The sequence below is a fragment of the Rhea americana genome, unplaced genomic scaffold (genome assembly GCF_003343005.1).
Source record: "Rhea americana isolate MKP2758 unplaced genomic scaffold, rheAme1 scaffold_31, whole genome shotgun sequence".
Taxonomy (NCBI): Eukaryota; Metazoa; Chordata; class Aves; order Rheiformes; family Rheidae; genus Rhea; species Rhea americana.
Genome location: NW_028186435.1, coordinates 1,565,983 through 1,578,781, shown reverse-complemented (window position 1 = coordinate 1,578,781; position 12,799 = coordinate 1,565,983). Strand labels below are relative to the sequence as shown.

General features: G+C 34.9%; 1 protein-coding gene across 1 annotated transcript in view; it reads right to left on the bottom strand.

Moving 5' to 3' along the window:
• Positions 1 to 12,799, bottom strand: part of CTDP1 (CTD phosphatase subunit 1) — a 98,082-nt gene that overhangs the window by 85,165 nt on the left and 118 nt on the right. Inside the window, exons 2-4 of the mRNA XM_085309995.1 lie at positions 9,565 to 9,658; positions 7,918 to 8,046; positions 6,945 to 7,095 (exon numbers count right to left, since the gene is read on the bottom strand). Of these exons, the coding sequence (XP_085166121.1) occupies positions 6,945 to 7,095; positions 7,918 to 8,046; positions 9,565 to 9,658 (374 nt within the window). The remainder of the gene's footprint in view (positions 1 to 6,944; positions 7,096 to 7,917; positions 8,047 to 9,564; positions 9,659 to 12,799) is intronic.

Below are 12,799 nucleotides of genomic sequence, written 5' to 3'. Positions count from 1 at the left end.
AAAATAAAGATACTACATGCAGTAAAGGGTAAGTACTGTGGATCAAGTATTTTTAACTAATTCAGTGAGAATAATTTTAAGAAAGAATCTCATTTTCTTTCAACGTAGCACCAGTTTTGAAGTTAATTAAATTTGTGACATCCAGATAAATTAAGCCAAAGGAAAGAGATACAGCAGGTGACAGATATACATGATTTTTGCAACTTACATTTATATCCCTATAGATGGTACTTTAAAGCTAAATGCTCTCCTTAGCTCATTATGCCTAGGGACTGCAGGAAGTCTCTCAAGAGTCAGCAATATGCTGCAATACTCAAGCACAATGGGCAAGTTAAGGGACAGATTCAGCCGGAGCTCTTGCATTTGTAGGTTTTAAGTTGCACCGGTAACACTACTWTAATGAGTTCATACAGTAGCAGTAATTGTCTGACTGCATTCTTTAGAAAGAAAGATGAGAAGCTGTGGTAGCTGATCTTAAAGATATAATGCCATTATTTGGGAAAATAGTGATTCGGGGTATACAAGCATACATGCACATGCTTCTGAACCTAGTCTCCAATAATGAAGCTAACGTTTTCAGCTATATAACTGCTTAGAAAGAAGGTGGCATGTTACATGCTAAGCTGTTTTTAATCTTTTCACTGATTTTGCTTTGAAGTTTGCATCAACTTCACACTATTCTTATGAACAMGATAATGTAGTCAATACTTATTTGGAAACTTCTTTTTTTGCTCCTCAAAGTGGTCATATTATAGCCAGAATAAGAGTTCAAAACGACTGCTCTGAGGACCACTTTGATGTTCTTTCAAGGAGCTYTGGGATTTTATAGAACGCTTGTTCAACTCTTTCTAGAACTCCAGCTCCCACAGGTATATTAACATGGGTCTTAAACTGAAAAGTTGATCCTACATGTATTAATATTAACATGTAGTTGGAATAACTTAAAACCCATAAAAGCAAGAAAATTCCGAGTTAAGGACAGAGGTTCAACCTTAACTCACCCGACTATGCTTAAGAATTGCTGCAAACTCGTGGAATCATCCCCTGTAGTGAGACCCTTGCAGTACCTAGGCATAATGAATTAAGAGAATTAGCTACAAAGATTCATTGCCATACACACAGATATTTTGACAAACTACGTAAACTATCATACAAGCTGCTGTTCTCACCAAAAGAAAATCTCTACTATTTATTGGAATCCATAGAGACTTTCCAAACTAAACTGGACAGAAGTATATGGATTACAATAATGAGGCATTAAATTACAGTGTTTTCTAGGTAAATCTGTAAGAAAATGGGAGTTAAAGAAAKCCCAAACACAGAAGTCCTGACTGTTAGGGAGTAGAGATGAAGTAGTGTTCTAAAGCTATTCAATATGGTTTTGGTAAAGACTGATGAATTTTAGTATTTTCCTCTGCTCTGGTAATTCACTGAAATTACTATACTGAGGATACAGTTCACCAGAGATGCACCCACAAAGGTAAAAGCCTGTTTTGAAAGAGTTGAGTGTTTCAGAACTTGARTGGCAATATGCAAAACAGCACTGATCTTTAAAAGAAGCTCTTTATGTCTTGGAGYGTTTGCTTTTTAGGAACGTTGCCTAAGGAATAAAATCAAGATAATGAACACTATCCAGATGTTTTCACATTTCAGAGAAATGGCAGATAACACTTCATTAATGATACACAATTAATAGTATGTTAATATCCACTTTAAATCTTTGAAAAGGACTGCACATTGGCTTTTAACTAATCTGTACAATGTAACACTCCGTGCAGGGAAAAAAAAAGACACCTAGTGGCTAGATCACATGTTGTCAGCAAAAACAGCCACTTTTATTTGCAGTCATACACCAAATATTTGTAATCTGAAGAAATAACTTTACATTAAAGTAAGCAGATGCAGATATGTCCAAGATAAACCAAAGTAACAACTAAGATTTAACTTTCTTATTAAAAAGCTCATTGCTATTTTCACTAATGAAAAGAGCTAAAAGCCCCCATTACAGAAAAGCTCTACTGCCCTGAAAATAAAAATCTTTCACTACCTACATATTGAAAGACTTAGAATCTGACAACTGTTTAGATATTAAAGTTTTCAGGAAGCTATAGGTTTAAAAGGAAATACCTTCCAAAGAAAATATTGGTGGCTTTTTCTATAAAAAGAAACAAAAAAAAAAGCTCCCATATAAACACAAAAAAGTGACATCAGTTAAGGAGACACTTTTGGTCTGTGTGGGGGTATTTTGCTGGAAGTTTCCATGACTTGGGAAAAATAAAAAGGTATATCTATGGATTCATCAAGTATACAGAAATAGTGAAAATGTTCAGTCTTTTCCTGAGACGTGCTCTTAACTCTGGTTTATTTATTCCTATGCATTCCCCCTCGCCAACAGCACATCCTGAAAAATGATTATGGTCCTATTCTGCTGCGATTTTTTTTCTTAATGTAGTTTTTTATTGGAGAAGTATTAGTCTGCGGAAGCCACTCCTGGGGAATAGCGTTGAAGAATTTCTCATTATGTAACCATGTTAAAAAACAAACAAAAAAACTTTGAAGTCTTTTGTTGAAGTCAAAACGAACAATTAAAGASAGACTTCTGTATCAAATGAAGACTGAGCTTCAATTAATTCTAAAAAACTAGACACAAACGTGCTAAATGTGTTTTTAGTTATTTTCAGGTCTCCTCTTGAAAACAAACCAAGACAACCTACTGTTATCCTTCAAGCACCATATTAGCAGGGACTCTAATGCAGATTTACCTAGCAAAGACTATTCCTCCCCACAACCCCCAAGCAAGCACACAGTATGCTTTTGAAGCCCAATCTCTTCAGTAAACTTGCATTAAAACACATTACACAAGATACCGAGTTGCATCACAGCTGGGGGATAGGGGAGGTAAGACTAAAATATGCTATTTGAATATGTGTCCATCTTATCCGTTTTAATCTAAGTGCCATATTAGTTAATATATTTTATTATCACTTCGAAGGACTACAGACTTGCACATACTCACATACTACATCACTATTACACAGTGTTGAAAGAGCAAAAGGGCAATACAGAAGACACATCACAGTAATTTATCTTGGCTACTTCAGACAAGATGGATAGTCATAAAGCGAGTTCAGTACTTTACCCAATATCTAAAGCTTGTTTGTTTATAAGTGTTTTAATGGCACTTATCTTCTAAAGTATGAATGCAGTGGATAAAATAACCATTCCCAGTATTCATAATCTTTTTAAACCTCAGTGATTATATCAACAAACTTTCAGATAGACTTACCATGTGATTGCAAATAAGAGAATAGTATTCATATCAACATAACTGCATAAAAATGAATACACAGATGTTACATAAGCCACATTACAAGGTCAGAAGAGTTATATAGTATCTTTCCTAAGCACATGATCTTGCAAGTGATACTACATCCTTCATTATGCTATATAAACGTATAGCTTTCTGGTGCCATCTTCCTACATTTAAACCAAGTTTGCATACCTGTTGGATTAAAGGGATGCCAACATAAGAAGGATTTTAAACCCCTGGTAGGTTTTGCAATAAGAACTTCTACCTAACAAAGTTATGGATGGTGCACACTCCACCTTATCCTGAGCTAGACTACATACTAAAGATAGTACATTCGTATGAAATTTTGTCTGTATCTGCTTGTATAGTCATTAATTTTTTTAAAGGGACTTGCAACACCATTTGACTTTCAAATATTCTGGCATGCTGCTAACAGTCTTTGAGAGAGAGTGCATTCCAATATTGCCAATGTGGTGTACAAGAATATTTTTGTTYTCCAGCACCTCAGATGTGGTCTTTACACATACAAAGTCTCTTAGAAAAGCAAGCTTGTAAATAACACAAGTTAGCAAAAAKCAAGGCTTTTCCATAATGTTCATAACGTAACTCATATTTGGGAAGTCTCAGCCTTTAAGACACATTGAACTAAACAGCAATTTCCAACAGAAATGATCTAACATAGCATCCAATATGAAACTGAAGGAGTCATTAAAAAAAAACTCTAAAATTGAGTTTCTGAAAAGTCACCCTCAGTTGTTATTTCAGGTTCTACTTTAGAACGTGGACTCAATCTTTTAATAGCATCCAAGATATTCAGACACTGGTGATTATACAGACACATTATCAATTATTTATTGAAATCCATGCTGTAATATACTTGCCTTAACAAATCATACACATGAATGCTTTCAATTTAATCCTATTTTCTAAATTCCAACATAAATATTAAGAGTGATTTCACATTGCACTATTGTTGACTAGTGACTCTGAACCAAAATTCATGGTGACATTAACTTTTACAATCATTATTTAAGCTGGGTTCAGTGTTAAAAATATCTAACCACTCCAATGCAGGGAGAAGGAGGAAGAAAAAGGGAGATGTTTAAAACAGCACTTGGTCAAAATAATCATTTAGAAGAAAAACACTACAGGAAACTCCAGAGTGGCAAATCCAAAACTAATCTTCAAAGATTAGAGATACAAGATATCATTTTGTAAATTTTTTCAAATTAAGAAAGGACTTAAGTGGACATAAATGATATTTACAAATGTCAGCTAACCCAACTTAACAGCTCACAAGAGTCAGTTTGAGAGCAAAGGACTGACAAGATGTCATATATTTTTTTTCCTAAATGTGGTTAACAACATCCCAGGACATGGAAGAAGCAGCTCACAGAGAATTTAAAGAGAAATATAGTATGCATGTAGAGAACCTGAGAAAACAAATAGAGACTTAAGAAAAAGATTCCTGGCATTTTAATCCAAGTCCTTCCTTTATGTAACATAGGGATAATGGTAAATTCAACTGACAACTATAAGAAATCATTTAACCAATACYGCCATCAAGTGTTCTGAATATGTATTTACTACTTATTGCTCTATTACTGCAACTTGATTATCCTTAGGTCCACATATAAACTCTTTCCATACCAATATTTCAGCAGAAACTAACATTAAACGTTGTACAAGTCATCAGCTTTTAGCTTGAACACTTTTGACGTGGTTAGACAGCATCAGGCCAAAGTCCAGAAGTCCAGAGGTGTCAGGAAGTGGTAACAGCCTAATTTGCTCATTTGGTGACTCTTTCCTTTGTGGAATTCAAAGGCAACAGAGTGAGCAGCTCAACTATGATGCCCACAGAGAGGTTTGGCGCATAATGAGTAGTGGTCTCTGCCAATATGAGGTCTGCAGGTAACCCAAAATTTAGCTTGGAGATTAAATGAGCTAACAGAGGACCAAATTACACACTTAAATAGGAGCAATCATTAGGAAGGCACTCACATACTACCAAGTAACTACCTCTGCAGCTTGTCCTCCTCTCTGGTTCTGAAAGGCATTCAGTAAATATCTAACCTTAGGCCACATGTTGATTTTGGTACAGATCTACATCAGAAAAACTGGCCACACACTTTATTGTTGTCACATACTTAAACCTAGTGTCTAAGAAAACTAGGTCCCCTGTTGCTACATGACAGCCACACTCCACTTAAAGGAGGGCAGCAGAGTAGAAGTGTTATGCACTAGCAGTCCCTAAAACATAATTCAGTAGTGTGATCGACAGAGCTTTAAGAGGAGCTCCTTCGAACAGCTCAGCCTGAGTAAGACTGAGTAATGTAGAAAAAGAAGAGAAGGGGTTTTACTATCATTGACTTGGATGGACAGGACAGGAGATACCTCTCCTCAACTTTCTCTCAAGAAGTAGAATTCAGCTGGAGACCACAAATAGGTATCTCCTTCCCATTACAGAAAAATGCTTTTCATTATAAGCATCTTCTGTGGCTTATTTAACATGTTTAAAGAATTCTCTAGTTAGATAATTCTTTATTAAGAACTATTCCCGAACTAGAATAGTTAGTTCTCTAACTATTTCAGAGTCCTCCTCCCTTGCCAAGAAGGGTTCTTTATCATCGGGATAGCATTGCTCAAGGCACTCATGTCAACATGACATAGAAAGTCCATGTAAAAGACCACTAAGAAAAAAAAGCAAGGAAAGCATGGAACAGCAGCAAGAACAGTTCAACATGTCAGGTCATAACCTGAAACACTTATCCAGATTATCTTAAATTTACAGATTACTATTAAAAGGTAAAGGTAAAATTGCTATTCTGTAAAGGAAGACTCAAGATGGGGGTGAAAGTCAATTTCACAGTTTAAAAACATGGTCACATGCCTAATGTTAATTTGACCCATATGCTTGCATAACAGAGTAGCTATTTCATGCTTGTTGGGGAAAAAAAAAAAAAAAAAAAAAGTGACCCACACCATAGACTACTGTTGTAATAAGCTTCAGAATATAAATGCAAGTGTTCAGTTATAAAGAGAAAATATTAACGTTTCTGAGAAGAATAAATGAAGATACTGTTACAGCTGTTCCTTTTTTTTTTTTTTTTTCCCTCTAATAAGGGCATCTCAGCTCCATGACAAACAGAATTCCTGTAAACTGACTTGTAACAGTCAAAACTCCTTCACTGAAGGGAAACAGTAGATTTTTTTTTTTTCCTCCACAGGAGATCATTTCACATTGCAGATTTTTAAGGAACTGCTGCTTTAGATTTTTAAGAAAAGCGACCCCATGGATCACTTCCAGAGTCCGTCAAAACCACTTCTTTCTCAATTTAATAGGAAAGCAGTAGTTACTGTCATGCCATAATCTGATTCTCTAAGTTTTAAGGACAGAAGGATGGAAAGACGGACGGACGGAAGAAAATCATGTGTAATATTAGAGGCCATATAGGCACTGGCTTCTAAATGAATGAAGAATTCTGCTTACAGGACTGTTTCTGAAGAGTTATAGTGGGAGAATGGAAAGGGAGGAAGGGAAGAAATATTTGAAGACAATCACAGAAAGAAAAACCTGTATTAGGATGAAGGTTAAGTTRCTTAAATACCATTGAATATGTCATGTTCTACTCACCTGCAATCGTATGTGCATAGAGTCTGCTGCCAAAGGTAAAAACATGTAACTCATACAGTTTGGCAATTTTTTCCAGGAATTCCTTGCAATGAGGACGCAAACGAGTGTGCAGCATAGGCTCACCTCGACCTAACTGGAAATGAAATATTCCCTAGAAGAAAAAGCACATTTCATATATTAAGAAAACAAAAAAGTCAGTATTCCAGAAGCACCCTCTTACATCATTTCCATTACTTTCATTTAGTCTGACCAGGCTAAGTTAAGTTGCAACCAAAAATATTATCTGATTAAAATCCAAAGTACAATTTTTCTCTGTGCAGGTAGGAACACATGTAGAAAGACAAAGAACTAAGCAGCTGCAGTTTGCATGACACTGAAATGGAGTTTGAGTATGCATCCTCCTGTATCAGACCAYGTAAATACGTTCCAACATGCTGTTTGTTTCAAAGTTTCCAAATTGAAAATACTACAAACTCCCTATCAGTTCAAAAATAAGTATTTCCTGGAGAAATTAAACACAATTAAACAAAAAAATAAATTGAAGAAACACTCCACATCTTTATGGAAGAATGACAGACCGAGAAAAACCACAGGACTACTCTAAAGAGGACATCTGACAGTAATTCACTATATCCACCTGAGACTCTGAGGAAAAAAGTCTCACTACTGGCTATTCAGTTTCTGACTCTTACAGTAAAGAAAGCAGAGACTGAAAAATAGCTAACTGAAATTTCTTCATTCCAGTCACCATAAGCAAAAGTGCAGAAAAGCATAAATGGAGGAAAGAAATTGCTCAATTAAAAAGTAGCAATTAATAAAGGAATATATGACATTTTTATAATTTTCTTTTATTCTCCAACTTATAATTTTATCTAACTACCAAATGTTTTCTTAAAGAACCATCACTTAAATAAAGATGCTTAGAAATATTCCTGTCATTACTCTGGCTTGAAAGTTAACTGTAAATATTTACCTTATTAGACATTTGTTGGCAGTGCTGTTCTGTAGTATGGATCAATGTCTGGTCCAAATCTACCATGAGCACCAGTTTTCGATTTCTATGTAGTCGCTGTTGATCCTCCCTTCCTAGTTGTTCAGCTTGCTATAACAAAAGATTCACATATTAAGCTTAGTGCAGAAGAAATAAAACTAGATTTACTAACTACTGTTTTGTTAACTCAGGAAGATGTCCTGCTATGAAGTAACTGCAAAAAAAAAAATACCATTTTCTTCAACATAATTGTAGCTTTGTCAGCCATTTTTCAGTAGAAAAAAAAGAATATTCCAAGAATCTTCTGTAAGACACATGAGACATTAGTAACTTAAAATTGATAAACTCTGTACAATAACTTCCTAAATACAATAAATAATCAAAAGAATATAAGGTCAAGATTCTTGAAAGGAACTAGCAGTAGCTTCAGGTACACAAAACTAGAGAAGTTAATCAGTAGTACTGAAAACTGTCTAGTAAATTCAGCAATCTCATGATATCAATTAAAAATAATTTATGACTCTAGATTGAGTATTAAATTGAAGCTGCTGATGACAGAAATAATTATGATTGTCAACAGAAATTTAAAGAATATTCTTTAGATATTCCTCGCACTATATATAGCCATATTTTACAGTTCTATCCAAGCAYTGATATTAAAAAAACCTTTTATTTCATTAACTTCAGGTTAAAATTTTCTCCTGTCATGCATATTAACAAACTTTCAACACACTGCATTAAACTTCCTGTTCACTTTAAGCACTTCCAATAACATGCTGCAGCATTAGCTACCAGCCGGTGAAACTTAAAAGCAAAGTTAAAGTGAAGCTCTATAAAGAACTGAGGGTAAAGTGCAAACTGCCCTTTGAAACACTCCCCAGCAAGGAGGACTCCTCTGAGCTGCTAACATTTCCTGCTATCAGCGCTGAACTGGAAATGTTTTCTTCCTCATTGAAGAGGAAGGAAAAAAAAAAGGGGGGGGGGCAGACAGAGAAAGCATTTTGGTAGCAATGGAAARCATTTTGGAAATCGTTGGTCAGAAATAAATAGGATGTTTATCGCTAAAATAAACACGATTTCCTCCAAAGAAACTGAGGGAGGAACAAGAAACAAGCATATTTTTATAACTCAGCAGAACAGAATCTTTGAAAATACTGGAAGGAATTTAAAACAGAGGTAAGCTGTAAACAAACTAGCTTTACCAAATCTAGTAAAAGTCATTTCAAGGTTCTTCACTAAACAAGAAAAAGCTACCTGTCAAAGATATTGCCAACTTTGCAATTTCCACCAGCTGAAATCTGCTCACTTTCCCAAACTTCCTATTCCTGGACACAAACAACAAGCCCCCCCCCCCCAACAATATTAAAKTAACAAGCTTTCATGCTGCTGTCATAGAAGGGCCATCTTTTCAGTGCAAAGCCTTGTAAAACACTACAAAACTGTATACAATCAGTATGCAAACAAAAACAGTAGGCTACTGATGTTCAACATGTTTTTTCCCCTCTAACTGGATTTTTTCCTCAAAAGCAGGCCAAATGTTCTGTTTTAYGTATACACAACATTGAGGAAACTCCTATAATTAAGACCTGATGTGAAAGGCACAAATAAAGCAAGCATGATGGTACTTACTTCGGAGCTAACTTTCAGTTCTGGGACGCTGTGAACCATAGACACAGTTGCTGTGGATAATGGCACATTCTGTTTTCCATTCTTGCTTCGTAACCTAACCATGCAGAGAAAAGAGGCAAAGGAGAGAGTAACACTTCATCGACAAAAATTTGAACACACTAAAAGCAATAAATACCAAACCAGTCACTGCTAGACACCATAAGGAGAGATATTTTGATTCAGATTAATATGCTCTTTCAAAATCTTTTTAATGCAAATTATTAAACAAAAGAGATGAAGCAATCAAACCAGCTCACCATAAAAATAAGGCAAAAAAGTTACTATAATTAGTTACCTTTCCAAAGAATCATTTCATGAAAAATTATACTAAGATGAAACAAATATTTATGTAGTTATTGGCCTTAGAATACTGGGATTAAACTGTAGTTTTGTATCTACTAGGAAACAACCATAAATAAAGTGTAGCTACTAAACCATTCCAATTTAAAACTATTCCTTTTTATTATTACTATTTTTTTTTTGGTAATCACTCAATATGCAATTAACTACTCTTCTCCAAGCCAGCCTATAGAATAATTTTTAAGCAACTGATAGGCAAAGCTGCTCTTTACTGGTTGCAAAGCAACTTGCATGTGACTGCTGCTTTAAGAAAAGTATCAAAAAATCCCCACACATGCATTTCCCTTTGGCAGAGAGAGAATGGTGTGCTCTGTGTGTGTGTGTGTGTGTGTGTGTGTGTATTTATGTGAAAGTATGAAATTCTTTGAAATCTGACCAAGTAATGCCATATAGCTTCACAGTATTACTAGCTTTCAGCTTACACAGATCAATTAACTGCAAGTTCTGACATCTATATTTAAATCCATTATTTCTGGTTCACCAGAAATAAGTTTATAATTAAAAATATGGTTGTATAAGCTTTGTCCCATGTGACAAGTGCATCTTAATTCTCCCAAGTACCTGTGCTATGAAAGACAAAATTTGGTACCACAATCACAGACAGAATTAAACTTCACAGTTTCCACATAATCAAAACACAGTGCCAGGCAGTTTTCTAGTGAGTTCCTAAGGGGGGAAGATGGGGAGAGAATATTCAGGTATTTGGGGCCTTTATGTAGCGACAYAGACACGAATGCAGATTGAGACACTTTTACTGTAATCTAATGCTTGGAAGCACTACAGATATCCAGAAACAGACAGATATTTCATTTGGTCTGTTTGTCCAAAGACAACATGGACATTTTAGTTTCTTATATACCTTTGGATTTATGTTTTGGAGTTCAGAACACTTTATATGCATGAATGGCATTTTAAAGAGCTTTTAAAACAAATTCACTATTTTTCAGACTATTTGTTGAACAATCATAGGAACTACTCAATGAAAAGGATGCACTGTTGCCTAACACCTARAAAGAGCTGGCAGTAAATTGGCTGTACTTTCTTTCCTTAAAGCAAGAAAAGCACTGATGGTTTTGAATTGCCTTTTAGTGTAGGCTGAGCAGATCTTATACACTGTTCCAGATGTATAAACCATTTTGTATAAAAGGAACTGAAGTTCTCCGAAGTGGAGTAGTACTTAACTAACAGAGAAAACAGAATTCACTGTATAATCTGAAATAATTTAGACTTTTAAGAAATAATTGTTTAATAAGTAATGTTTACTACAGCCATATTCAAATATCAGATCGAGTATTCATTTAGGACTGGCAAAATCCAACTTTTCACTAGCTTAACTTTTTATTTGGTTTGTTGTTTTTCCAAATAATACTTGTCTATAAAACACTAACATTAAGCCTTTCATTAGAAGTTAAATCTCACCATTAATGGGGCACATATTCCATAAAAAAAATCAATATTCAGCCTACTCATACTCGTTTATAAGGTACATAAAATCATTCCTAATAATAAGAGCAGGAGTTAAAYGAAACCAAAGTATTTCCTTTCAAATGAAATGATCATGCATCATTTATTTCTAAAATCTAAGATACTAAACAGTCCCTTTTGGAAAATAGCTGCTGATTTAATAATTTGATATGTGTAAGAAAYAGTCTTTTCAACAGCTGCACTAATAGTAACACAGAGCAGAGAAGAAAAATCTTTCAAATTTCTTTTGTTTGGCCAAAGACTTAAATTCCTTTAGTGCCGTTCTTTTTCACAAGAAAATTGAAAAAAAATCTGAAGCTTTAAATTGAAATCACTGTAGAGAAACTAGCTCCCAAATTAATATTTAAACGCACTTTCAGACAGTATAAAAAGGCAGAATCACATGAGTAAGACTGATGTAACATTTACCTCAGAGCTATTTACACCTGCAYAGATAAAGTTTTCAGGTTTATTAGGTCATTCTTGACACACTTTCTAACTCTCAGCCTCAGTTACAGGCACATAAAAATCAAAGCAAGATACATGGACAAGAATTTATGTCCGTATATACGATCTTTACTTTTTCCACCTAAGGTAATAAGTTACCCTACAGTTATCTTCACAGTAAGAGTTTGCAGTTGCTCAATTATAGCTCACATTACAAATTTACACCTTCAATATCCACATGGCCTTCTATTCACCCATTTACCTTGTCAGTAAGTCCTGAAATAGCTAAAAGTAAATATAGTTCTAAACAATGCACCTGCAACAACAGCAACATATAAGGAGAAAGACAGCCTATACTTGAAAAACTATTTAATGGTGGCAAAACAAGTATCATTGCAAATGATGGATTGTGCTCCATGTTTAACATGCTTTTGTAAATTGGCCACCTGGCAACAACAGCCCAGATCCTGCCAATTTCCTCTTTGTGTATTGGCTTTATCCCCAAGGAACACTAATTCTTGCCTACAAGCATTAACTTTTCAGTTGCAAAATAAACTTCACTGAATTATTACACCATTAATAATGTGATCAGGAATGAATATGCAAACCACTCAACTTTAACCAACAATTCAGCTAACCTCTAGATATTTTTTTCCTTTTTTATGAGAATGTGAGAGCACTTAATGATGAAAGTTAATTTCCAGAGGAAACTCTATCAACACCCCTTTCAAAAACCAGCATAATGAGACTACCTATGTTAGGTAAAATGAATACTGTCCTCCCTTCCTACCAGTATCTGCAACTTCACAGTAACTCCTACAGGAAAGATCCATAATGACTACTAAGCCTCAGACAGGAAAAGAGAAGGAAGAGGAGGAGAGAAGGAGAACTTGACCATTGATTCATAACAGTGCAAAAATGGAAA